The 25,213-nt window shown below is 47.7% G+C and overlaps 1 protein-coding gene across 1 annotated transcript in view; it reads right to left on the minus strand.

The window, feature by feature from the left end:
- Positions 1 to 23,797, minus strand: part of SHB (SH2 domain containing adaptor protein B) — a 168,839-nt gene extending 145,042 nt beyond the window's left edge. Inside the window, exon 1 of the mRNA XM_032214469.1 lies at positions 21,715 to 23,797. Within this exon, the coding sequence (XP_032070360.1) occupies positions 21,715 to 22,419 (705 nt within the window). The 5' untranslated portion in view covers positions 22,420 to 23,797. The remainder of the gene's footprint in view (positions 1 to 21,714) is intronic.
- Between the last annotated feature and the right edge of the window lie 1,416 nt (positions 23,798 to 25,213).

Below are 25,213 nucleotides of genomic sequence, written 5' to 3' on the forward strand. Positions count from 1 at the left end.
CCCAGAGGGAACCAAATTTGAAGGCTCTCTGAAGATCTCTAAGACAAGTAGTTACCAGATAAGGCAGCACTGAATTAGATACATGAACCAGTCTTCACATTACACTAAACCAAGCTCTGATTTAGCCATAGTTTGTGGAATAAGCAACAATGCCTATTTTAAACTCATTAAGTGAGAAAGAATGTTGGTCTTACCTGAACGTGTCTTTTAAGAGGAAGGGAGGGAGTGGCCATACGTGGATATTCTCAAAGCCTGATTGGTCCAAAGACTGAGAGCAAACTCTTAAATACTGGTGCCTTCCAGTCCTAACCCAGTTTCCTCGAAGGTGAACGGTAGAACTGAAACAACAAAAGAACAACAACAACAACAACCCCCCCCCCGGGAACCACCCGGGCCCTCCCCTTGGCCCCAAAGGAAAAATCACCAGGGCGGGTCGTGACCACTCCCTCCTTCCTCTTAAAAGACACGTTCAGGTAAGACCAATGTTCTTTTTCCAGAGGAAGGGAGGGAGTGGTCACACGTGGGACATACCCAAGCTACAGTCCTAGGGACGGTAAACAGAAAACCACTAAGGCCCAAGGGGAGCATCAGCGGCCACCCACTGCAAGACCCTCCGACCAAAGACGCATCCGCTGAAGGGAAGGCATCCAGATGATAATGTCAGATGAAAGGTGTCGGAGAAGCCCAAGTGGCCGCACGACAAACGTCTTAAGATGGGCCCCTTGTGGCCACACTGCCATGGTCACGGCACTCCTAGTAGAACGGGCCGCCCTGCCCAACGGGCCTGGACGACCAGCTGCGCCGTAGGCCCTGCAGTGGCCTGACACAGCCAATGGCCAATGGTGGCTGAGGACACCCTAGAACCAAACGTTCCCGGCTAGAACAAAACAAACAAGGCCTCCGACCTATGGACCCCCTTGGTCCGCCGGAGGTAGATCTGCAGAGCACGGTGCATGTCCAACCAATGCCAAAGCCTCTCCCTATCATTGGATGGGCCCGGGCAAAAGTCGGACAGGACGATCTCCCGAGCCCTAAGAAAGGGAGTGTTCACCTTTGGGATGAAGGTAGGACCAAGGCGAAACACCATCCTGTCCTGGAGAAAATGGCAAAGGTAGTCCCTGGAAGACAGGGCGCCCAACTCCGAAACACGTTGGGCGGAGGTAACCGCCACCAGGACAGCCCCTTTCAAAGACAAGAACCGCAGATGAACAGATTGAAGAGGTTGGGGGGAATGGGGGAACCGGTGGACGGGAGGAGGCCTGAGATTAGCCGCCCCCTTCAGAAAACACGATCAGGGGAACCTGCGAGAGGGAAGAAGACCCCACACCCCTCAGGACTGAGGACAAAGCCGCCACCAAGTGGTGTATTCTGTGAAAGCCCGTCGTCAAGGCCCTCCTGCAGGAAAACCAAGAAGTTAGGAATAGAGGCCCTGTCGGGAGAAATGCCAAGAGGAGAACACCACCGGAAAAAGGCTGCCCAGGTGGAATTGTAAATGCAGGTCGTCGAAGGACGCCGAGACACCTTGAGGTACGAATGACCCCAGCGGACAGGTTAGCGCCCTCCAGCAGCCGCCGTTCAAGAGCCAGACGGTCAGATGGATACACTGGGGCTCCGGGTGAAGCAGGACCCCCTGCAGCAAGACCACCTCCTCCTGCGTGAGCCTCCGCGGAGGGGCCACTAACAGCTGGACTAGGTCCGCGAACCAAGGGCTCCTGGGGCAATAAGGGGCCACCACAATGACCAGAGCCTCCTCTGCTACCACCTTCCGGATGGTCCCTGGAACGCGAGGAAATGCATACAGAAGGCCCGCGGGCCACCTGCTCCTGCAGGCACCTGTGCCCTCCGCAGACCTGGATAGGAAACGGGTGAAAAACTGGGGAAATTGCGAGCTCGCGGGCGAGGCGAACAGATTCACCAGAGGAGTGCCGAACCTCTGCCAGATCCTCCGAAACAACGACGGATGGAGTTGCCACACACCCTTGACCAGAGTCGCCCGACTCAGCCAATCTGCCTGGATGTTGGAGGGGCCAGAGATGTGTCCCGACACCAAGGACAACAGGTGCCTCTCCGCTCAGGCGCTCAGTCTCAGAGTCTTCAGCCAGAGAGCCCGAGAGTAGATCCCCCCCTGACGATAGATGTGGGCCTTGGTGGCCACATTGTCCATCAGGAGGAGTACGTGACGCCCCACCACCGAGGCCTGAAAGTGTCACAGAGCCAGGCGGGTCGCCTTCAGCTCCAACCAATTGATGTGGAGGCGGAGATCCGAAATCAACCACCTGCCCTGAGCCATCCGGGAGCCCACCAGGGCCTCCCATCCGAACAGACTCACGTCCGTGGTGACGCTCACCCTGTCTGGCTCCCAGAAGCAGCAGCCCCACTGAATGGCCGGGGACAGCCACCACCCCAGTGAGACCCAGAACCCCACCGGGAGGCAGAGGATCCGAAGAGAATTGCTCAATTGCCCCCTCTGAAAAGGATGAGTTCTCACAGGAGAGGCCGAAGAAGTCTGGCCCATGGGACTATCCCGATGTAAGAAACCATCTTGCCCAATAACTGAGATAGAGTGAGGAATGAAACTAACCGACTGCCGCAAACGCCCTCTGCCAGTTGACGCTGGCTGCTCTGGCGTACCCGGGACAGACGCACCCCCCTGATGCAGAGACTATGACTGTCCCCAGGTGAAGAATGCGCCGAAATGGCCCGAGGAAGAGACCCCACCTGAACCAAGATATTGTCTAAATAACATTGGAGTCTCACTTGGACGGAGCACAGATGAGCTGCCAGTGCCGCCAGAACCCTCGTGAAGGCCCGGGGAGCCGGAGCCAGCCCGAAGGGAAGAGCCCTGTATTGGTAGTGACGGTCCCCGTGGGAGAACCAAAGGACCTGCGATGACCGGCCAGAATTGGGATGGGAAGATAGGCCTCCGTGAGAACCACAGAGGCCAAGAATTCCCCCTTTCCGATGCCCTGAAGGATAGATTTGAGGGAAGACATTTTGCATCACCTGTGCACCAGAAAACGGTTCAGACGTTTGAGGCCCAGAATTGCCCTCCAGCCACCCGTTCGGAACCATGAACAGGTTGGAGAAATGGCCCAGGCCCCATTCCTCTAGAGGAACTGCCTCCACTGCCTGAATGTCAAGAAGGTGGGCGATGGCCTGATCCATCACACGATGGCGCTCCAGGCTCCGGAACGGAGGGAATGACCCAAAGAGATTCGGAGGGGTGGAGAGAAATTCCAACCTGAGACCGTGACAAACCGTGGCTCGGACCCAAGCGTCTGACATTATCTCATCCCATAGATCCACATAGAGGGAAAGACGGCCACCTCCTCCACGAAAAGGCCGCCTGGACTGGCACTGGAAGCAGTTTCTGCCCTGAAAGGATGACCTGGGAAACTGCCTGTCAGATTGGAAAGAAGAGAAATGCTGGTTATAATCTGAAGCCCTATACTGTTGCACATGACAAGAATGAGACTTAGACTCGGGCTTCTTAGCGTTAGATGGAAGAACTTCCCTGTCTTCATTCTCAGAATGGGGTTGAGGGCCTCCCCAAAAAGATTAGGCCCCTCGAATGGAACGGCCGCCAAGTTCCACTTGGCCTTGTTGTCCATCTGCCAGTGACACAGCCACAGGAGCCTGTGAGACGTGACAGAAGTGGCCAGAGCACTGGACGCAAACTTGACCATGTCCAGGGTCACATCAGCGGAAAACTGGCAGGCCGCCATGATCTTGATGAAATCCTGGTGGAGCCGCTCGTCCTGGATGGGAATGCGCTCCTGGAGCTGCTTAAGCCACATGACCATGGCCCGGTTAAAACAGGAGGCCAAGGTTGCGGACTTTAAAAAAAAATTTCCATTTTCATAACATATAATCACATGTATACTATACATAGCCAGTATCATATTGTAATAAATAATGATTACATCAGTTCCTCATCAATTCCCCAAAAAATAAAAACCCATTATTAGCTCTTCTGCTCTCCATACACCTCTTTCTTCTACCTCTCTCCTACTTCCTATCTTCCCTCCATCATCCTTTCCTACTCTACTTCCCCTTCCCTTCTCCTTCTCCTCTGTCTACATTCCACTCCTCCTTATCCTCATCCTCCTCATCTTCCCCCCTTACCCTCTCTCCTATCCCTTTCTTCCCATCTTTCTCTCTACATTCCACTCCTCCTTATCCTCATCTTCCCCACTTCCCCTCTCCTCTCCCTCTCTTCCCATCTCCCTTCCGTTTCCCACTCTTCCTCTCATTGGTGTATTTCTGCTTCTGAGCAAACTCCAATCTATGTTGATAGTATTTATACTTCCATAACAATTTATATACTGACTAACAATTAAATAACTGACTAAGGAAGTACCAAGTTTGCACTTGACCTTTGCCAAGTATTTCTAGAACATTTTATTAAATTTGCAAATTGGTATTAAATCTAATGAAAGAGGTGGGACTTTCCCACCTCTTTTATGCACTAGAAAATCCACAGAGATCTCCTTGCTGTAAAGGAGGAAACAGAAAATATTTGCAGGAATAATTTGTATTTCTCCTTTGTGAATGCTAATACTCAGGAAGTTAACTCCCACAAACGTTTGGAGGAGTAGCTCTCTAAACAGGAAAGTAAGGAAAGTTCAATTGTTAATTCCATGTCTTTAAAGTTTAGAGAATTCTTGCTGCAGATAGAGACTGTCAGCAGCAAATTTTGATTTATGGTTTTAAAATCCTTCACGTTTGACTTAAAGGCTTGTTTAATTAGCACAGCTGATTATCTACCACAATTTCAGTATTTTTTTAAATAAAAATATTTTAGCCTTGGGCCATTTAAACTTCAAAGCACCTAATTCATATGAATTTTTTTTTTGTATTTACTCAATAAAATTTGAGCAAGGAGTAGTAAACTATCCAACCAAATCAAGAGGATGGAGAAAAGATATTAACAATAAGTCCAACAGAAAAAGTAAAACATACCTTACCTACAGGCTAGTAATAACAGATACATTTAATAATAACAGATACATTCAAAACTGTTCATCATTCAAGGGCCACCCAAAATTGCTTATAAAAGGATTATCAGCAAAACAAACTTAGAAATTAACAATAACATTTTTATTAACAGAACTTAAGTGTTAAATGTTCTAGAAAATACTTTTCTATATAGGAGGGTTGTCATCATCATGTTAACAGTTATATTAACTTAAAAGTTTGCTGGGGCACTTTTTTTTTGAATTTGTTTAATGCAACCTTCAAATTCCTGATTTATTTAAGTAATAAGAAAATGTATAAAGCCAGAATTGAGAAGACCATAACAGACAGCTTTTTGCAAAGAAACTGAAGAAACAGTAGCCCACTTGTTAATCCTCTGCAAGAAGATCTCACAGACTGTACAAAAAACTGCATAAATGGTTCATTGGAAAATCTGCAAGAAATATTGTTTGCCTCTAAGCAAAAACTGGTAGACCATAAAATAAAAAAATAAATAGAAAATAAAGAAGCTAAAATGCTCTGGGACTTTAGAATTCAAACAGGCAGACACCTGCCACATTAACACCTCAGACTTAACAACTGTTGATAAAAAAGACAAAAAAGTCTGGTTAGTACCTAGAGACAGCAGAATAGAAGACAAAGAACCGGAGAAGGTAACAGAATACAAAGTCGTGCAAAGAGAAATTGAACAACTGTGGCAAACGAAAGCAAAGATAGTGACAACAGTAATGGGCACCCAGGTGTAATTCTGAAACAACTGGAGCACCGCTTGAATGCCACTGGCATTGACAAAATCACCACCAGTCAATTGTAAAAGTCAGCTTTATTTGGAACAACTTACACCCAGCAACCATACCTTTAACACCATCAAACATCAACATTTGTCTATCTCAGGTTCTGGGAAGGATTGGATAGGTGGATAAAAATGCCTAGTCCCGCTTTAACATCTGGTTGACAGTGCACACAACAATAATAAAAGAGACAGACCTTCCTAGATCCTTACCTCACATCCCTCCCTCCCTACCCAACTTGCATGTTAATATCTCAGAATATTTTTTTCAGAGTATTTAGTTTATAACTTCAGGTGCAAAACAGTTGGTTCAGAATCATGTGATGTTTGTTATATGCTCCAATTTTGTATTTGTATTTGTATTTATTGCACATTTATAGGCCGCCCTTTTCCCTGAGGGGACTCAGGGCGGCTTACAATCAAAGGGGAAAGGGAGTGAAGGACAAATACAAAAGAGATGTGAACAAAAGTAAATTAAACAGTAAAACACAACATTCACTCGGCATTCGGGAGGGGCGAAAGTAGACTTATCCCCAGGCCTGACGGGCTAGCCAGTTCTTGAGGGCTGTGCGGAAGGCCTGGACGGTGGTGAGGGTACAAATCTCCACGGGGAGATTATTCCATAGCGTCGGAGCCGCAACAGAGAAGGCTCTCCTCCGAGTAGTCGCCAGTCGGCACTGACTGGCGGATGGAATACGGAGGAGGCCAACTCTATGCGATCTGATGGGATGCAGGGAGGTAATAGGCAGAAGGCGGTCTCTCAAATAGCCAGATCCACTACCATGGAGCGTTTTATAGGTGGTGAGTAGGACCTTGAAGTGTACCCGGAGATCGACAGGTAGCCAGTGCAGCTCACGGAGGATCGGTGTTATGTGGGCGAACCGTGGTGCACCCACGATCACTCGCGCGGCCGCATTCTGGACTAGCTGAAGTCTCCGGATGCTCTTCAAGGGCAGCCCCATGTAGAGCACATTGCAGTATTCCAGCCTAGAGAGCACAAGGGCTCGAGTGACTGTTGTGAGGGCCTCCCGATTCAGGTAGGGCCGCAACTGGCGCACCAGGCGAACCTGGGCAAATGCCCCCCTGGTCACAGCTGAAAGATGGTGGTCAAAAGTCAGCTGTGGGTCCAGGAGGACTCCCAAGTTGCGGGCCCTTTCTGAGGGGTATAAATTTTGTCCCCCCAGCCTGAGTGATGGTATGTTGGTCAAATTTTTGGGAGGAAAACACAACAGCCACTCGGTCTTGTCTGGGTTGAGTATCAGCTTGTTTGCTCTCATCCAGTCTTTAACGGCCTCAAGACCCCGGTTCATCACGTCCACCGCTTCATTGAGTTGGCACGGGGCGGACAGATACAACTGTGTATCATCCGCATATTGGTGGTATTTTATCCTGTGCCTCCGAATGATCTCGCCCAGCGGTTTCATGTATATGTTAAATAGTAGGGGGGATAGGACCGACCCCTGCGGCACCCCATAAGTTAGGGGCCTCAGGGACGATCTCTGCCCCCCTACCAACACCGACTGCGACCTGTCCGAGAGATAGGAGGAGAACCACTGCAAAACAGTGCCGCCTACCCCTATCTCCCGCAGTCGTCGCAGAAGAATACCATGGTCGATGGTATCGAAAGCCGCTGAGAGGTCAAGGAGAACTAGGATGGAAGCATGGCCTCCATCCCTAGCTCTCCAGAGATCATCGGTCAATGCGACCAAAGCGGTTTCTGTGCTGTAACCGGGTCTGAAGCCAGACTGGAAGGGGTCAAGATAGTTAGCTTCCTCCAAGGTACGCTGAAGCTGGAGAGCCACCACCTTCTCAACAACCTTCCCCACAAAGGGGAGGTTGGAGACTGGACGATAGTTATTAAGAACAGCTGGATCCAAGGACGGTTTCTTCAGGAGGGGTCTCACCACCGCTGTCTTAAGCGCGGTGGGGAAGTACCCCTCCCGAAGAGAGGCGGTAACAACCGCCTGGATCCAGCCTCCTGTCACCTCACTGCTGTTGGTAACCAGCCAGGAGGGACACGGGTCCAGTATACAGGTGGAGGCACTCACAGCTCGCATAGCCTTGTCCACATCCCCAGAGGCAACTTCCTGAAACTCAACCCAGAGATGGTTTGCCAAGTCTTCCCCTTGTGTCCCGGCTGGATCTACTGGGGTGGAGTCCAGGTCCGCTCGAAACTGGGCAACTTTGTCCGCCAAGAACTGGACATACTCCTCAGCCTTACCCTGTAAGGGGTCCCCCGTCTCCCTCCTATTTAGGAGGGAGCGGGTTATCCTAAACAGGGCGGCTGGGCGGGACTCGGCGGACGCTACCAAGGAGGCAATATATGTTCTTTTTGCTGTTCTTAGAGTCCGAATATACTCCTTGGTGCATGCTGTTAAAAGTGCCCGCTTCGACTCGGACCTATCGGACCTCCACGAGTGCTCTAGGCGTCTCCTCCGGCGCTTTATCTCCCGGAGCTCCTCAGTGAACCAAGGAGGCCTCCGGGGGCCGCTGACCTGGAGGGGCCGTAGTGGCGCAATTCGGTCTAGAGACTCCGAAGCTGCCGAGTGCCAGGCAGCGACGAGGGTCTCCACCGAACTGTGGGCGAGGGTATCAGAAATAACCCCAAGCTCCGTCTGGAACCTAACAGGATCCATCAGTCGCTTGGGGCGGAACCAGCTGGTTGGTTCCTCCTCCCTACGGTGGGGGTTTGGCCTCCGGAAGTCTAGCCTCAGTAGGTAGTGGTCTGACCACGACAGGGGTATGATCTCATTACCCCTCAGACCAAGATCGTAACTCCACTGCTCCGAGAGGAATACGAGGTCAAGTGTGTGACCCGCTGAGTGAGTTGGGCCTCGGATTACCTGAGTCAAGCCCATGGCTGTCATGGAAGCCATGAACTCCTGCGCTCCATCAGAGTGTTCACCGAGCGAAGGCAAGTTGAAGTCCCCCAGAACCATAAGTCTAGGGAACTCAACTGCTAGCTCGGCTACTGACTCGAGGAGCGAGGGGAGGGCTGCTGCAACGCAGTTGGGAGGCAGGTACGTAAGCAGCAGACCCACTTGACCCTTGAGGTCCAGCTTCACCAGCAGGGACTCATACCCGACAAGCTCCGGAGCAGGGATCCTACGAGGTACTAAAGACTCCCGGATTACAATAGCCACACCGCCACCCCTTCCCTGGGCTCTCGGCTGATGCAGCACCTGAAATTTTCTATCTTTGGGCTAATAATTGGCAGTGATACTGTGACAATCCCAAGTTTGATTCCAAAACAAATTTTAGACATTGTAAGACAATTTCATAGGATAGGAAGATTCATCTCTTCAACTCTGTCAACAGTCCTCATCATGAGATAATCCAGATTGCCATTATTCATGATTGGTATTAACACTTTACAGCTCTGCACCATAATCAATGTGCTGTATTTTAAAATACAAATAAAATCTATGTAGGTTTTTTTTTTAGAAAACCTCAGCAATATGAATTTTTCTAGCATAACTGCTCCCTTCCCTAAAAAGAATTGTTTCCAGCGGTTCAAAGGTATATGACTAAGACAGCAATAAAATACTTTAACATTAATTTTCTGTCTTGGTGGAAGGGTGAAATTGCATATGAACAGGAAATAGTAAACTCAGAATTATCAGAGAACTATGTCATCATACAATTCAACTCTCTTATACACCCTTGCATACTAAAATGTACTCCGTGAGTTGCGGGCACACTCCTTCTGTACTCAGGTTAGAAAGAAATGATAAAGGCATGAAAGTATGTTCTTGTTTACTTCACATTTGTTTCAGGGAAGATTACATTTGTCCTTCATTGCCCTTTGTGAGAGAAGTTTTTTTATCAACCTACTACTCCCACCATCCTCAATAGGGGACCTTGGAGGGCGGTTAGTACAAAAGTTCCCAGTACATTTTGTTTCATTCTTTCAGAATCATTACTCTCCTGCACTGATCTTTTATTTTTCCTTTGGAATGATGAAAATCATAGCCCAACACATTCTAATGAGTGTAGGATTGAGTTGTACAGTAGCAGTCTTACTCCAAAGAAACTACTCTGAATTTTTGTACTATAGTATGGTCATGCTGGGTCGGAACAATGGGAATTATAATCCATTACTAGATGAACATACTATATAACATAAACTCATGACCTGGTTTTAAAGAAGCTTCTTCCTCTCAATCTGACCCTTCAAATTATATTTCAGAAGAAATAACAATCAGGGGTCTCCAACCCCTGGGCCATGGACCGGAACCAGTGCGTGGCCTGTTAGGAACTGGGCCATATAGTCGGAAGTGAGTGGCAGGTGAGCTAGCAAAATTGAAACCATCTTCCCCAAAATTGTCTTCCATGAAACCGGTGCTCCTGGTGCCAAAAAAGTTGGAAACTGCTGCTGAACAGCATTGTTGTAAGGATAATTTAACATATGTTCATAAATGACAATTATAGGTAGTCTTTGACTTACGACCACAACTGAGCTCAAAATTTGTATTGCTAATTGAGACAGTTAAGTGACTTTTGTGCCATTTAACAAACTTTGTGGCCACAATTGTTAAGTAAATCACTGGAACTCTTAAATTAGTAACACGGTTGTTAAGAGAATATGGCTTCCCCATTGACTTTGCTTGTTAAGAAGGTTGCAAAGGGATCACATATGACCAAGTGACTGACAAGAGGGTTTTTATCATGTGACCATGAGGATGCCACAAAGGTCATAAGTGTGAAAAACAGTCCTTTTCACTGCTGTTGAAACTTTGAATGGTCACTAAATAAACTGTCGTAAAATGAGCACTACCTGTAGTGATGCTAATATTGGTAGTAATATACATATTATTGCCCACTGCTTTTATCAATGAAAGAGTTACTTTTATGTACTAAACCAAGATTTGGATTAAATATGTTAGTTTAATTGTTTGCTGGCTTCTGAAGAGCCAGCTAGAGATACTCATTATATGGTCCTATTTCCGTTTAGGATTTCAGCCAAATGGTGGAATCAATAAGACTTTAGATGAAGGACCACAGAAGAACTGTGTGAGCCTGATTAGTACTTCTGACTTTCTCAGCACCTTTTAATATCTATAGCAGGACACTGGTACCCTCCCAGTTTGCCTGATTTTGGCAATGGAGTTCTAGTTCTGTTGAGTGAGTCTAGAAGAAGGGCTGGGGGATACTGTTGATCTGAAGTGGCCCATCTTACAGAGTTCTAGTTATGACTGTTAATGTTTTGTATTTATGTGAATTCACTGAAAGTTATATGATACTTAGCAGTGAAGTACATCATAAATGCTGTCATAATTTAACTCTACTGCTGCATGTCACTAAATGCCAAGGCACAGGCTACACAAAGGTGAACAAGCTGAAAGTTGCCAGGCACAAACAACCAGACTTACACTTGAAGAGTTCAATTAGTTGTTTTATTGCTCAAGACTATACACAGGAACTTCTCAGACTAATAGTTTGCAGCTGAGTGAGACTAAATGAGTTTCAATAGCATTGGGGGGGGGTGGGGGTGGACATTGCCCCCTGTGCCCACATAGGGATTCTTGACTAAATCACCATTTGACTCCTCCCCCTGGCTGTATCAGTCTCTCTTCTACAAAAATATATTCCTACAATATGTCCACACAGCAGCACCATGACCTCAACCCCTGCTGTCCCCCATCTATTTCAATTTTGTAAAATAGTAGATTTGCAGATTGGAATTAACCTGTTCTAGGAAGGATTGTTCCCTCTCTGCAGAAAATATAAATGCGCCATCTAAAAAGATTTCTCCACTAAATTTCCAGTGGTAGCAAGAAGCACGTGTTTAAGTATCCCAGTTCAGCATTACTGAACATATGTAATCTGAAAACAGTTTTCCAAACCTGGGCTACACCACAACTAACCTACTGCAGTGTGTTCTACGTGAAGGCTTCATATTCAGAAGCTTTGATAGAATACAGAACTAAGCTGATAAATGGTGCACGGCATCATAATACAGGTAGTCCTTGACTTATAACAGTTTGTTTACTGATCATTCGAAGTTACAGTGGCATTGACAAAAGTGATTTATGACTGTTATTCACACATATCATCTTTGTGGCTACATGATAAAAATTCAGGTGCTCGGCAGCTGGCTCATGACAGTTGCAATATTCCAGGTTCATGTGATCAACTTTGCAACCTTCTGACAAGCAAAGTCAATGGGCAAGCCAGATTCCCTTAACCACCCTGTTACTAATTTAACTACTGCAGTGATTCACTTAACAATTGTGGCAAGAAAGGTCATAAAATGGAGCAAAACTTAACACATGAAGGTTGCGCATGCGTGAGAATAGAATGGCTGCCGAACTCCGCTGCTCCGAATGCTTGAGAACAAGAAGACACTAACCGCGGCGCCCAGGACCCCTAATATGGTAACGGAGGGGTTCCTTTTGGGTGCCAGCCTTCAGCCCTTCCAGGGAGGTGGTTGTTTGGGGAGGGGGCCGCCTTTGAGCGGCTCCAGGAACAGCTCCGGAACGACGACACCCCCCCTGGCGTGGCTTTCTGCATCGGCCTTTTTAAACAGCTGGGAAGCGGCGGCGACGGCTTTGTGCGAGAGGCGGAGGCTTTGGCCCTGCCGTTTGGAGGGGTGCCGAACCCCCTCACTGACTGAACAACATCGTGGGGCTGGCTTATGCCCCGAAGAGGGGGTGGAAGGTCCAGGAGAGATGTTTGGACTGGACTGGGACTGGGACCGGGAGGCAGAGGAATTGGTTTCCTGTCTCCGCTATAACTTCGCTCCTATCCCCCCCTGCATCTTGAAGCGGCGTTTTACTACGACCTCGCCGCTGTTTCTGCAGGACCTTAAACGGTTTGACCATCTACCGGCTTGGTTTAGGAGTAAAGCTGGAAGAACTAATCTACGGACTCCCTGTGGCAGCCATTACCATCAGCTGTCACCATTGCAATCATCACTGCCCCAGGAGTGCTGTGTTAGCTGGGAAATTGAACTCCCTCTAGTGGCCATTACGGGTATTTACCTGGTCCATCAAAAAACCTTTACCATCATCAAGCACTATTACATCAGAGAGGCAGTGTGCCAAGAACTTGGACTCCCTCCAGTGGCCATTATTAGTACTTCTTTTTGGCCATATACTTTCCTGGACCATATACAGCTTCCTACTGGACTCCCACTAGACTTTGTTAACGAGAAGGCCAATTCTAAGATCCTGCCTTCACCAATTCGCACAACCGTTTAACCACGCAATTTTTATCTGGTATGATGAGTGCATGGGATTGTATGTGCTTGAGTGAATGATCCCACTTTTATTATTCATTATCATTGTATTTTTATGCGTTTTAACTTTCTGTGGGGACTGCTTGGGTGAGTGAATGAGTATGCCTGATTCGGAGGGCCTGCCGGGAGAAGCGGGGGCCATGGGGGTGGTTGAGGGAACCAGAGACACGGGAGAGGGTCGGGGTATTACGGTCGTAACAGGGAGGGGCAGATACGGCGGGGACTTCAGGGCAGGCCATTACCGGGGAAGGAGGGTTCGCTACATCACAGAGATCCCTCCTTCCGGCCTGTGAGTCCCACTCCGAGACCAGATGGCGCAGGTAATCAGGACCCTGGACTCAGGCTGCTGTCGCTAAATGCCAGGTCTGTGGTACATAAAGCTCCTCTCGTCCGGGACTTAATCTTAGACGAGAGGGCAGACCTGGCATGTATTACTGAAACCTGGCTGGGCCCAGAGGGAGGAGTCCCCCTTGTAGAACTGTGCCCAGAAGGATTTCAGGTGCTGCACCAGCCGAGAGCCCAGGGAAGGGGTGGGGGTGTGGCCGTTGTTATCCGGGAGTCGTTAGTTCCTCGTAGGGTCCCTGCTCCGGAGCTTGTCGGGTGTGAGTCTCTGCTGATAAAGTTGGACCTCAAGGGTCAAGTGGGTTTGCTGTTAACGTACCTGCCTCCCAACAGCGTTGCAGCAGCCCTCCCCTCGCTCCTCGAGTCGGTAGCCGAGCTGGCAATTGAGTTCCCTAGGTTGATGGTCCTGGGGGACTTCAATCTGCCTTCGCTCGGTGAAAACTCTGATGGGGCGCAGGAGTTCATGGCATCCATGACAGCCATGGGCTTGACCCAAGTAATCCGGGGCCCAACCCATTCGGCAGGTCACATGCTCGACCTCGTATTTCTCTCGGAGCAGTGGATTTGTAATCTTGGTCTGAGGGGTAACGACATCATACCCCTGTCGTGGTCAGACCACTGCCTACTGAGGCTCGACTTCCAGAGACCAAACCCCCACTGTAGGGAGGAGGAACCGACCAGGTGGTTCCGCCCCAGGCGACTCATGGAACCATTAAGGTTCCAGACGGAGCTTGGGGTCATTCCTGATACTTTCGCCCACAATCCGGTAGAGACTTTGGTTGCTGCTTGGCATTCGGCAGCATCAGAGGCCCTCGACCGGATTGCGCCACTACGGCCCCTCCGAGGCGGCGGATCCCGGAGACCCCCTTGGTTCACCGAGGAACTCCGGGAGATGAAGCGCCGGAGGAGATGCCTAGAGCACCGATGGAGGTCCAATAAGTCCGAATCCAACCGAGCAATGGTAACCACCTGCACCAAGGAATACACCAGAGCACTTAGGGCAGCGAAAAGATCCCATATAGCCACCTTGGTTGCGTCCGCTGAGTCCCGCCCAGCCGCCCTGTTTAAGATAACCCGCTCCCTATTAAATAAAAGGGAAGCGGGGGAACCCTTGCAGGGCAGAGCTGAGGATTATGCCCAATTCTTAGCGGACAAAATTGCTCGGTTTCGGTCGGACTTGGACTCCATCCCTGCAGTTCCAGCCGAGGCACAAGAGGATCAGACAGAACATCTCTGGGTTGAGTTTCAGGATGTTACCCCCGGGGATGTGGACAAGGCCATGAGGGCTGTGAGTGCCTCCACTTGCGTACTGGACCCGTGTCCCTCATGGCTGGTTACCAGCAGCAGTGAGGTGACACGAGGCTGGATCCAGGCGGTCGTGACCGCCTCTCTCCGGGAGGGGAACTTCCCCGCCGCACTGAAAGCGGCGGTGGTGAGACCCCTCCTAAAGAAGCCATCTTTGGATCCAGCTGTCCTTAATAACTATCGTCCAGTCTCCAACCTTCCCTTCCTCGGGAAGGTTGTTGAGAAGGTGGTGGCCTTTCAGCTCCAGCGGTCCTTGGAGGAAGCAAACTATCTTGACCCCTTCCAGTCAGGCTTCAGACCCGGTTACAGCACAGAAACCGCTTTGGTCGCATTGACCGATGATCTTTGGAGAGCCAGAGATGGAGGATTTTCCTCCATCCTGGTTCTCCTTGACCTCTCAGCGGCTTTCGATACCATCGACCATGGTATCCTTCTGCGACGACTGCGGGAGGTGGGAGTGGGAGGCACCGTACTGCGGTGGTTCTCTTCCTACCTCTCGGACAGGTCGCAGTCGGTGTTGGTGGGGGGGCAGAGATCGTCCCCTAGGCCCCTAACATATGGGGTGCCTCAGGGCTCGGTCTTATCCCCCCTACTATTCAACATCTACATGAAACCGCTGGGAGAGATCATCCGCAGGCACGGGATCAGATACCATCAATATGCGGACGATACTCAACTGTATCTGTCCGCCCCGTGCCAACTCAATGAAGCGGCAGACGTGATGAACCGAGGCCTGGAGGCTGTTATGGACTGGATGCGGGCTAACAAGCTTGTGCTCAACCCAGAAAAGACCGAGTGGCTGCTGTGTTTCCCTCCCAAAGATTCCACCAATATTCCATCTCTCAGGCTGGGGGGTCAAATTCTATACCCCTCAGAGAGGGTTCGCAACTTGGGAGTCCTCCTAGATCCACAGCTATCGTTTGACCACCACCTAACGGCTGTGGCTAGGGGGGCATTCGCCCAGGTTCGCCTGGTGCGCCAGTTGCGACCCTACCTGAATCGGGAGGCACTCACAACAGTCACTCGGGCCCTTGTGACCTCTAGGCTGGAATACTGCAATGTGCTCTACATGGGGCTGCCCTTGAAGAGCATCCGGCGTCTTCAGCTGGTACAGAACGCGGCCGCGCGAGTGATTGTGGGTGCACCGCGGTTCACCCACATAACACCTATCCTCCGCGAGCTGCGCTGGCTACCTGTCGATTTCCGGATGCGCTTCAAGGTGCTATTAGTCACCCATAAAGCCCTGCATGGTAGTGGATCCGGATACTTGAGAGACCGCCTTCTGCCAATTACCTCCCTGCGACCAATTAGATCACACAGATTGGGCCTCCTCCGTATTCCATCGGCCAGCCAGTGTCAGCTGGCAACCACAAGGAGGAGGGCCTACTCAGTAGTAGCCCCGACCCTTTGGAACGAACTCCCCGTGGAGATTCGTACCCTCACCACCGTCCAGGCCTTCCGCACAGCCTTGAAGAACTGGCTAGCCCGTCAGGCCTGGGGACAGAGATAGTTGCCCCTCCCGAATGATGAATGCATGTTGCCTATTGTTTTTATTACATGTGTCTATGTTATTGTTTGCATTTCCCCCTCCCTGATTTTATGTGAGCCGCCCTGAGTCCCCTCAGGGAAAAGGGCGGCCTACAAATGTCAATAAAATCAAATCAAATCAAATCAAACATGCCTCACTTAGCAACAAATTGTGGTTGAAAGTCAAGGACTACCTATACCTGAATCCTCTTTTTCTGTCAAAAGTCCCACATCCAAATACCATTTCCAGTATTTAAAATACAAAATAAAATGCAGGGTAAAGAATTTCTGGAATCTGCAGTCCAGATACATATGGTTAGGTAATCTGCTATGGAGCAAGCCAATGGAAACAAGGGTGAAATTCAGCAGGTTCTGACAGGTCCTGGAGAACTGGTAGCGGAAATTTTGAGTAGTTCAGAGAACCGGCAAATACCACCTCCGGCTGGCCCCAGAGTGGGGTGGGAATGGAAATTTTGCAGAATCCTTCCCCTGCCACGCCCACCAAGCCACACCCACAGCACTGGTAGTAAAAAAAAATTGAATTTCACCACTGAATGGAAATCTCTATGAAAATAAAAAAGAGCAGTGTAGAAGACAATGGAGTTAAGTATTGCAACATTTACCTTTTTTTTTTTTTACAATCTCTTATTGAATAACTCACAGCAGTCTTCTACAGAACACTGGTGTTTCTAGGCTTCAAAACCACCATTTTTGATTGACGATTCCCATTAAGGAAAACTGCTTCTCACTCTACTTAATTTTTTTCTTAATATGCCAAGAACATTGAACTCACAGCTTAGGCAAGGACTCCAAACCCTACAGGATACAAGTTTGACACAAAAAGTTACAGATCTAGAAATGATTTCAACATTTGGTAATTATGTAGAAGTACTTCTGAGCAAAGCAATGTTTTTTCTATTTATGCCTCTAGCATTCGCTTGCTCTGATACTGCCTTTTTGCACTGAAAAGCTCAGAAACGTAAATATGTTGCAATTGTTAATAGCCCTTTAAACTTTGATCTCTGTCTTACCTCTGTGAATTCTCCCCTCCTCCCTTCTCCTATTTCCATGGTATTTCTATGTCTTATCACCATCTGTTTCTCTGCACTTTATTTATCTCATATTCTGGATATAATTAAGGAACTATGTACACAGTCCACATATTTCCATCTACCTGAATCTTTCTGAAAAACCTAAAAGCCCAAATGTCCTTTGTTCTTTAAAAAAATATATGATGGAAAATAGCAGCTGCCTCTTCCAAAGGACTCCAATTCATCCCTTAAAAAAACAGTCCCACATGGCTGAGCAGAAGACCAACTTCCAACTGCCTATTAGAAACCAGAGAAATCAAAACCAGGGTTAGCTTGGACCATCATCACCTCATTCTAAATAAGACAGATTCACACATTCAGATCAAAAGTGGAATCATGAAATATCAGTACTGTCTAGATAACTGTCTCCATTGCCTTTGAGAACCACAATTCAGAGACCTACACAATTATCATTCCTTGTACTAGCCCCACTGGGATTATATGACTAGCCCTCCCACCCAAAAAAGAATAGGGCTTTTGATAAGCATTTGATGATACAGTCTCCTGTTTTTTTGAAGTGATGCTATGCAGAATTCCGTGGAAGCACATCAGCAATTAGTTCATAATGCTTTCCCAAAATAAAAAAAAAATATTTCATTCATTTAGATATGTAGTTTCAAGCAAGACCACAACAAAAATATTACATTCATCCAGATCCAAACAATTTTTGTCCCATTAAATAAGGAGGAGGTGGTTTATTTTTACACATGCTCTCTATATTTAGATAGGTTGGATTAATAAAGCAAAGGAGCAATCTGCACTAAGATACTGAACTGCCAAGACAGCTGGTGTCATGCAGAAATTAAAGTGTTGTTAGGACAGGACTGTCAAACTTGCGGTGTCACGGTGACGTCACGTGATGTATCACGACTTTTTCCCCTTTGCTAAACCATGTGTGGGCGTGGCCAGCAGGAGACGCATCTGGCCTGTGCGCCACGAGTTTGACAGCCCTGCGTTAGGAGATTCGGGTTCGGGATCACTTTCAGTCATCAAAGCTTACTGGGTGACCTTGAATTACTTCTCTAAAATATTCCGGCCCAAATTACCTTACAGATTATCCTGTTGGGAAAAATAATTGGGAAGGTAGTACTATGTACTTAAGATACTGAAAGAAAAACGGAAGATAAATCTACCAAGTAAATAAAAACCAAATACCTTCGAACTGTAGTTGTACCATAAAATCTAATGTAATATATAACATAGTTATGGCTTCCCAACCCTAACGGGTTAGGAATTTTGTTCTAATTTTCTGAAAATGGAAAAATGTGAAATGGTGATGGATGATTTCTGGACTTGACAATTGAAAAAAAACTGAATGAGGAGCTGAAAGTATTATTATAATGCTAAGGAGATACAAAGCTAATGAGCTTGTCGTCGTCTTCATCATCACCACCACCATCATTTTAACTATTGTCTATCCACTGCAGGATGAAGGCCTCTTCTGCATGTTTCCAACCAATATGGTCCTAGCTTTCTTTTGTCAATTGGGCCCACAGGTGGCTTCTTTAACCACCTCCTCTTTCTTTAATTGTATTCTTTCCTCTTTTTTCTTTCTTTTCCTTATATACTTCTGTATTTGTCTTTTAGCTATGTAAAAAACCTTTTAATAAACATTAATTAAAACAGATTGTTCTCATTTTCTGTAGTCTAAATTAAAACGAAATTAAAAATAAAATTGCGTTTGTCCTTGCTACAGTACTACTTAAGAAAAATCACAAGAGACCCAATACAGAGATCTTCTCTTGCTCAACAGGTTGACCAGCAGCTGGAAAGAATGGAGCACAACTCAAAGAACCTTTTCCAAAATCCTCAGGGCAGCTCTGCAGTAATTCACAGCAGGCAAGCAGCAGCAATGCCTCTCCATTCAGGCCTATGTGGAAAGTGTTCCCCTGAAGGCAGAATGTCTCTTTTTGAAGAAATAAATGTTGTAATCGAATGGGTAAGTAGAGGTTTTAAACTTAAAAACTGTTCTTTGAATTTTGGTCAAGAAGTTATGAAATCTGCCTCAACAGTAGGATTATCTGCAAGATGATCTCCCCCCCCCCCACCTCCCCTCTCTCTCATATACATGTACATGTATCTGTATTTATCTACACACACACACACAGACACACAGCCATGAAGCTCCCTGTTAGAAACACAAGCATTTCTCAAAAATGTTGGTTCTGACGAATGCCAAAAACATGGGAACAGATGAAAATTCCACATGAACAAATTGCTAGTATTAAAATGTTTTTGATATTGTAACATACTACATATAAGAGTTAAAGTTAAACCCAAATGGATTAAAACATATTTTTTACCTTTCCTAAAAACTGCTGACACAAGCATTTTATATAAAAATTAAAAATCATGCAACAGCAGTTTGACTCTGCAAATGATTGAATGCTTGCTCTTAAAAAAAAAAACCCTTTACATAGCATCAATAGTGACTCAAGCAGTTAGAATTATTTTCATATGACTCAGGTTATTGCAGTATAAACAAACCTTGTTTCCCTAGAACCTTATCTGGGGGATTGAAGTTTCTTTTCTCTTTTAGAACTCTGAAAATACAACCACTATCTGTTGCGTACTCTTACCACAATTGCAACAAGTCATGTGGATTCTCAGCTAGGCAGATATAAAGCAGCTGAATCACCAAGCAATTTGTTCTTATACGCCAGAAAAAACTAAAAAAAAGGTGAATGGTGTCCACTTGTAATATTTCAGATGGGGAATTACTGTCCAGCACTTCACAGGATATGACAATAGATACAAAGTTCCAAAACTGAGCATAACCAATTGTTACTAGCTTGCCTAAATACAGCACAGTGACATCGAATGCATCTATCAAAAGAAGAGAAGGAGCTGCAAACTCTAAAATGTTTGAAGCTTGTGTTAAGAGTTCATCTATAATATCTGTCTCTCAGAAGAAAAGATGCCTCTCAGAACCACTGTTATTAACTGTTTCCCCAGCAAAAAGAAAAAAAAGTATTCTCTCCTATGAGGAACAAATGAAGAGCATCCATATCAAAAAGACTTTTTAAATAGATCCATACTGACATTTCACAATGTATTAGTTCAGACAACTGTATAATGCATACTAAAGGAGAAAATGTGAGGCCATAAAATTTGACTTAACCAATGTGTCTCCAGTAAGAAATTGGTTCATATTCAGGCTCTGTAACAGTAGCACAAACCTCTGTCTAACCACACACAAACTGACAAAGTTCACTCATACACACACATTTATTTCTAGACAGAAGTAGATCCAGTATAGCAGATTTGCTTGGGAAGACCAAGGTTCACCTCCTGATTCAGCCATGAAGCTTACAGGATGCCCTTGAAAAAGTCACCGTCTCTTGACATAACTTATACAATAATGGGGATGTGAATACTATGGGATAAGCCCATACTTACCACCATGCACTCCACTCCTTGAATGCAATAAGGGCAAAGTCCAAATATACACATATGCACAAATACTTTTCAGGAGTCCACACCTCCATGAAGAAAGGGACTGTTCCTGGTTCAGGCATGCAGTTTTGCATACAATTGATTCAAGCAATTACAAATATTGCAATAGCTGGCCCTAACTGGTTCACACTCACTCCCATCCTCAACCTTCATCAGACTTTTTCATCTACTCTGATGTTCTTTCCTAGCACATTACCTACCAAAACAAATACGGTATGCATACTCTAGGGTTTAGTTTAAACCCTAAAGTCCACAGATTTTTTTTTTTTGAGTCATATTGACTCCGGATGATTGTCTGAACAAGTCCCTGCGGTTTTCTCTGCAAGAATTTTAAAAGTATTTTGCCATTGCCTGCTTTTCTGGGCTGAGTGTGTATGACTGGCCAAAGGTCACCAGCTGCCTGCCTGCCTAAGGCAGGACTAGAACTCAGATTTCCTAGGATTTAGGAACCTACCTTAACTATTACACTATTAGGTGTTAACCATTACACCTAACTGGCTATCACATAAATATGTCAAAATTGTTATGGGGGTGGGGGTGGAAGGGGATCTCAAATAAGCCTGAACTGATTTCATGTCACAGAAAGCACTTTCAGGTCACCTTTAAAATAATGCTTCTTAACAGCAGTTTGCTCATCCAAACACTAACAAAAGGCTGCATTATAAGCACTCCAATGGAGAGACGTGACAGCCTGAACGTGAAAATCAGGCAAGTGTGAATCAGCAGTTAATGTAAGCAAAATACCACGAAGTTTCCCTAGCCTTCTCAAATGTAATTAAAGTTCATGCATCCGAGCGTTAATCAACAATTGCATAGCAATCTTGTGCGTGGGTAGAAAAGCCTACAAATGCCTCTGAGAACCAGGGTTGCAAAATCAGCAATTCACCCTGGCACGTGAGAACCAGACCTAAAAAAGAGCCGTCCCTTTCTCCTTTTCAAAGACAGGAGTAGGTAGAGAACGGGGGGGGGGGGATGTTTTCACTTACTTTCTCCTTTTTGGTTAAAGAGACGCTGCCACCGCCGCCCTCCCCTTGTTCGCCACACTTGTTGAGCTTCTTCTGTCCGGCTCCGCCAATTCCCGGCGGGCTCCAGGTGATGGGGACGCCGCTGCCGCCCTTACCACCTTCGTTGCTTTCTATTTTGATTAGCCGGTGCTTGGGGGAAATGTACTTGACCGACGCGGAGTCGGGCGGGGTGGCAGCGCGGCGTTCGCTGTGGCTGCGGAAGAGCTGAGGCGAAGCTGTGGGGGTGGGGGCAGAGGCGACGGCGGCGCTGCTCCCGCCGCTGCTGCCTCCTCCTCCGCCGCCGCCGCCGCCTCCGCAGCAGGACGAGGACGAGAAGGGTTTGGGACCGGCCGACTCCACCAGCAGCTCCTCCGGCGCACAATACTCGGGTCGGCAGAGCGCTCTCAGCTTGCGCAGCGATGAGCCCGGCCCGCTGTAAGGGTCCTCGAAGTCGCGCTCCTTCTGAGCGCGGTAGGCGCGGAGCAGGTCGCTGGTGTCGTGGCGCGGGAAGCACGGCGACGTGTGGTGGTGGTGGTGATGGTGGTGATGGTTGTGGTTGTGATGCCCTCCGCCTCCCGCTCCCGCCGTGCCGTTCCGCTTGTCCCGATAGTCCGGACGGGGCGGTTGCGGAGGGCTCTTGGTCTTGTTATTGCCCAGGCTAAAGTATTTGTTCAGCCATTTGGCCATGACGGCATCGAGTCGGGCGCCCGCCTGCCTCCCTAAAGCACGCCGCCGGCACCCATGGAGACTCCAGGAACCGTGCGCCGCCGCTCAGGGCTGCACGCCTTGGCGTCCCTCCGGCTCGGGCGGCTGTTCCTGAAGCTCCCGTCCCTCCATGGGACCCGCGCCTCCTATCCAGCCGTCCGCTCCCGGCCCCGCCAAAAACTTTTCCCCCGGGGAGATGCCTTCGCACCCTCTAAAGCAAGGACTGGGAAAGCCCCCCCGCTCCGACCTCGCTCCGGGCTGGGCTGGGCTCGCCTCTTCTCTCGCCTCAAAGGCGCCGCTTTCCTGCCTTCGCTGAACTTTGCCGAGTTGCCCGCAGGACCTGACGCACGCAGGCTGGGGCTGCAGCGGCTCCTCCTCCGCCGCCGCGCTACGGCTCCTCCCCGGCGCCCTTCCTTCGCGGCCCTGCCCGGACGGCCGTATCCAAGCTCCTGAAAGAGACTCCCTTCCGCGCTCGCGGCTGGCTGCCTCGCGCGTCCTCTCGCGCTGGTCTCCGCTCCTGCCTGCCCGCCTGGCTCAAGGCAGCTGGGCCTAAGCTGAGCACGCACCGGTGGGGAGGGGCCTGAGCACCGAAATGCCCCCGCCCTCTTCTCAAGCGGTGAGAGTGAGAGAGGGAGGAGGAGGAGGAGGAGATCGGGTGTCTTCTCCTCCTGGCGGGCGACCGTTGCCGTTGAAAGCGAGGAATTTCCAAATAGGACGACTCTCCGGTTGCGGTTGTCCCTGGGACGATCGCCCCTAGCAAGGGTCGTGGAGGAGATGCTCCCCGCTCGAGAGCCGATCTGCGGTGCCGAAGTTGGTTTGCTTACACCTTGCGCTATGATCTTTTCTAATCTTCGGTTGTCATTGTGCGTACGCGAAGGGCGGTCCTGCAGTTGGAGAAGCACCTGTAACAGCATCAGTTTTTTTAAACCAGAGGATGAGAAACCTGCTGGAGTGTGGATGCACAAGCCCAATCGCATACTAAAATGTTTGCTCCGTGTAGTTTTCGGTCACGGAGCACGGAGCGAACGAGGCATCTGCCTAAACCCACACTTTAAGTCTTCGTTCAATCCCGAACATTTTCCAGAACTGAACATGTGTGGGAATACTTTACTCATGTTCAACCTTTCCTGGTTTAGGATAGTTAGTAACAGGTGCTGTTTCATTCCTTGGCATTCATTCCTCTCCTTTTCCATCACAGAGCAACTGCCGCATGACTGATTTCTGTGCTTTGCAGACAGAAATTAGCACACCTTGAAATTAGCAAGATGAGCACAAAGCCTTCTCTGAAATACGATTTGCAGAACTGGACTGCTATCTGCCATATCTTTATTATATTTGTACTCTTTATTATTAGGTGGGACACTGTGGCTCAGTGGCTGAGATGCTGCGCTTGTTGATCAGAAAGGCGGCAGTTGGGTGGTTCGAATCCCTAGCACCATATAATGGAATGAGCTCCCGTTACTTGTCCCAGCTTTTGCCAAACCTAGCAGTTCAAAAGCATGTAAAAATGCAAGTAGAAAAATAGGGACCACCTTTGGTGGGAAGGTAACAGCGTTCCGTGCACCTTTGGCGTTTAGTCATGCCAGCCACATGACCACGGAGACGTCTTTGGACAGCACTGGCTGCTCGGCTTTGAAACAGATGAGCACTGCCCCCTAGAGTTGGGAACGACTAGCACATATGTGTGAGGGGAACCTTTACCTTTTGGCTCTTTATTAAGCCAGGTGTACAAAAATACACTTTTGGGATCTTCAAATCACTTAATTAAAGGTTGGAGGAGGAATGAAGATAATCTAAAAAGACAAATAGCTAGTAATAGCATTAAAACCCACATGGCCAAAATGTCATTTTTAGGTCCACTACTGCTTTAGGCCTCTCATTGATCTACCTCCAATCTGTAAAATGGAAATGCAGGTTAGTTATAGAAAAGACCGTGGTGACAGGTGGACTTCACAGTGAAGTCTTACCTCCACTGAGCCATGGTGGCACAGTGGTTAGAATGCAGTATTGCAGGCTAATTCTGCTGACTGCCAGGGATTCGATCCTCACTGGTTTAAGCTGACTCAGCCTTCCATCCTTTTGAGGTCAGTAAAATGAGGACCAGATTGGGAGCTGATGCCGTAAACCGCTTCAAGAGGGTTGTAAAGCACTGTGAAGGGGCATATAAGTCTAAGTGTTATTGCTATTTTCTGTGCAAACAAAGGCTCCTCCAATCACTGAAGTAATTGCACAGCCTGAAATGACAGGGGCCAAGGACTTCTTCCACAGCAGTGTTAAGTTACTGCATGGAAAGATAAGAGTGCACTTTTGGACAAAGTTTTTTTAAATTTTCTATACTATGTTTTTAATGCTTGTAAGCTACCTATAACAAGTAGATGATATAAATGTAATGAACGAACGAATGAATGAATGTGTACGTTGCTTGGGGGGAAGGGGAGTTTCCACATTGAATAAAACATTGAATTGGTTTTATTATTAATTAATTTATATACTTTATATACATCTCACTATCGAAGCAACTCTGGTTTTGGTTTCATGCAACATTCGAACATGTGGTTGATAGCTTAGTTTTTTTGTTGTTTCTAGATTTATGTTGTCCCTTTCATTTTGGAGATTAAGGCATGTATAGCACACTTTTTTTCTCCACGACAACTACCTTATGAAGTAAGTTGTTCTGAGAAAGGGGGAATGGCCCAAAGTCACTCATTGAGGTAACTTTGGTGGGTAACTTTCTACAACTCTAAAGTAATCCATTATTAAAGCAAATTAGTGATAA

This window comes from Thamnophis elegans, chromosome 3 (genome assembly GCF_009769535.1).
Source record: "Thamnophis elegans isolate rThaEle1 chromosome 3, rThaEle1.pri, whole genome shotgun sequence".
NCBI classification, from domain to species: Eukaryota; Metazoa; Chordata; class Lepidosauria; order Squamata; family Colubridae; genus Thamnophis; species Thamnophis elegans.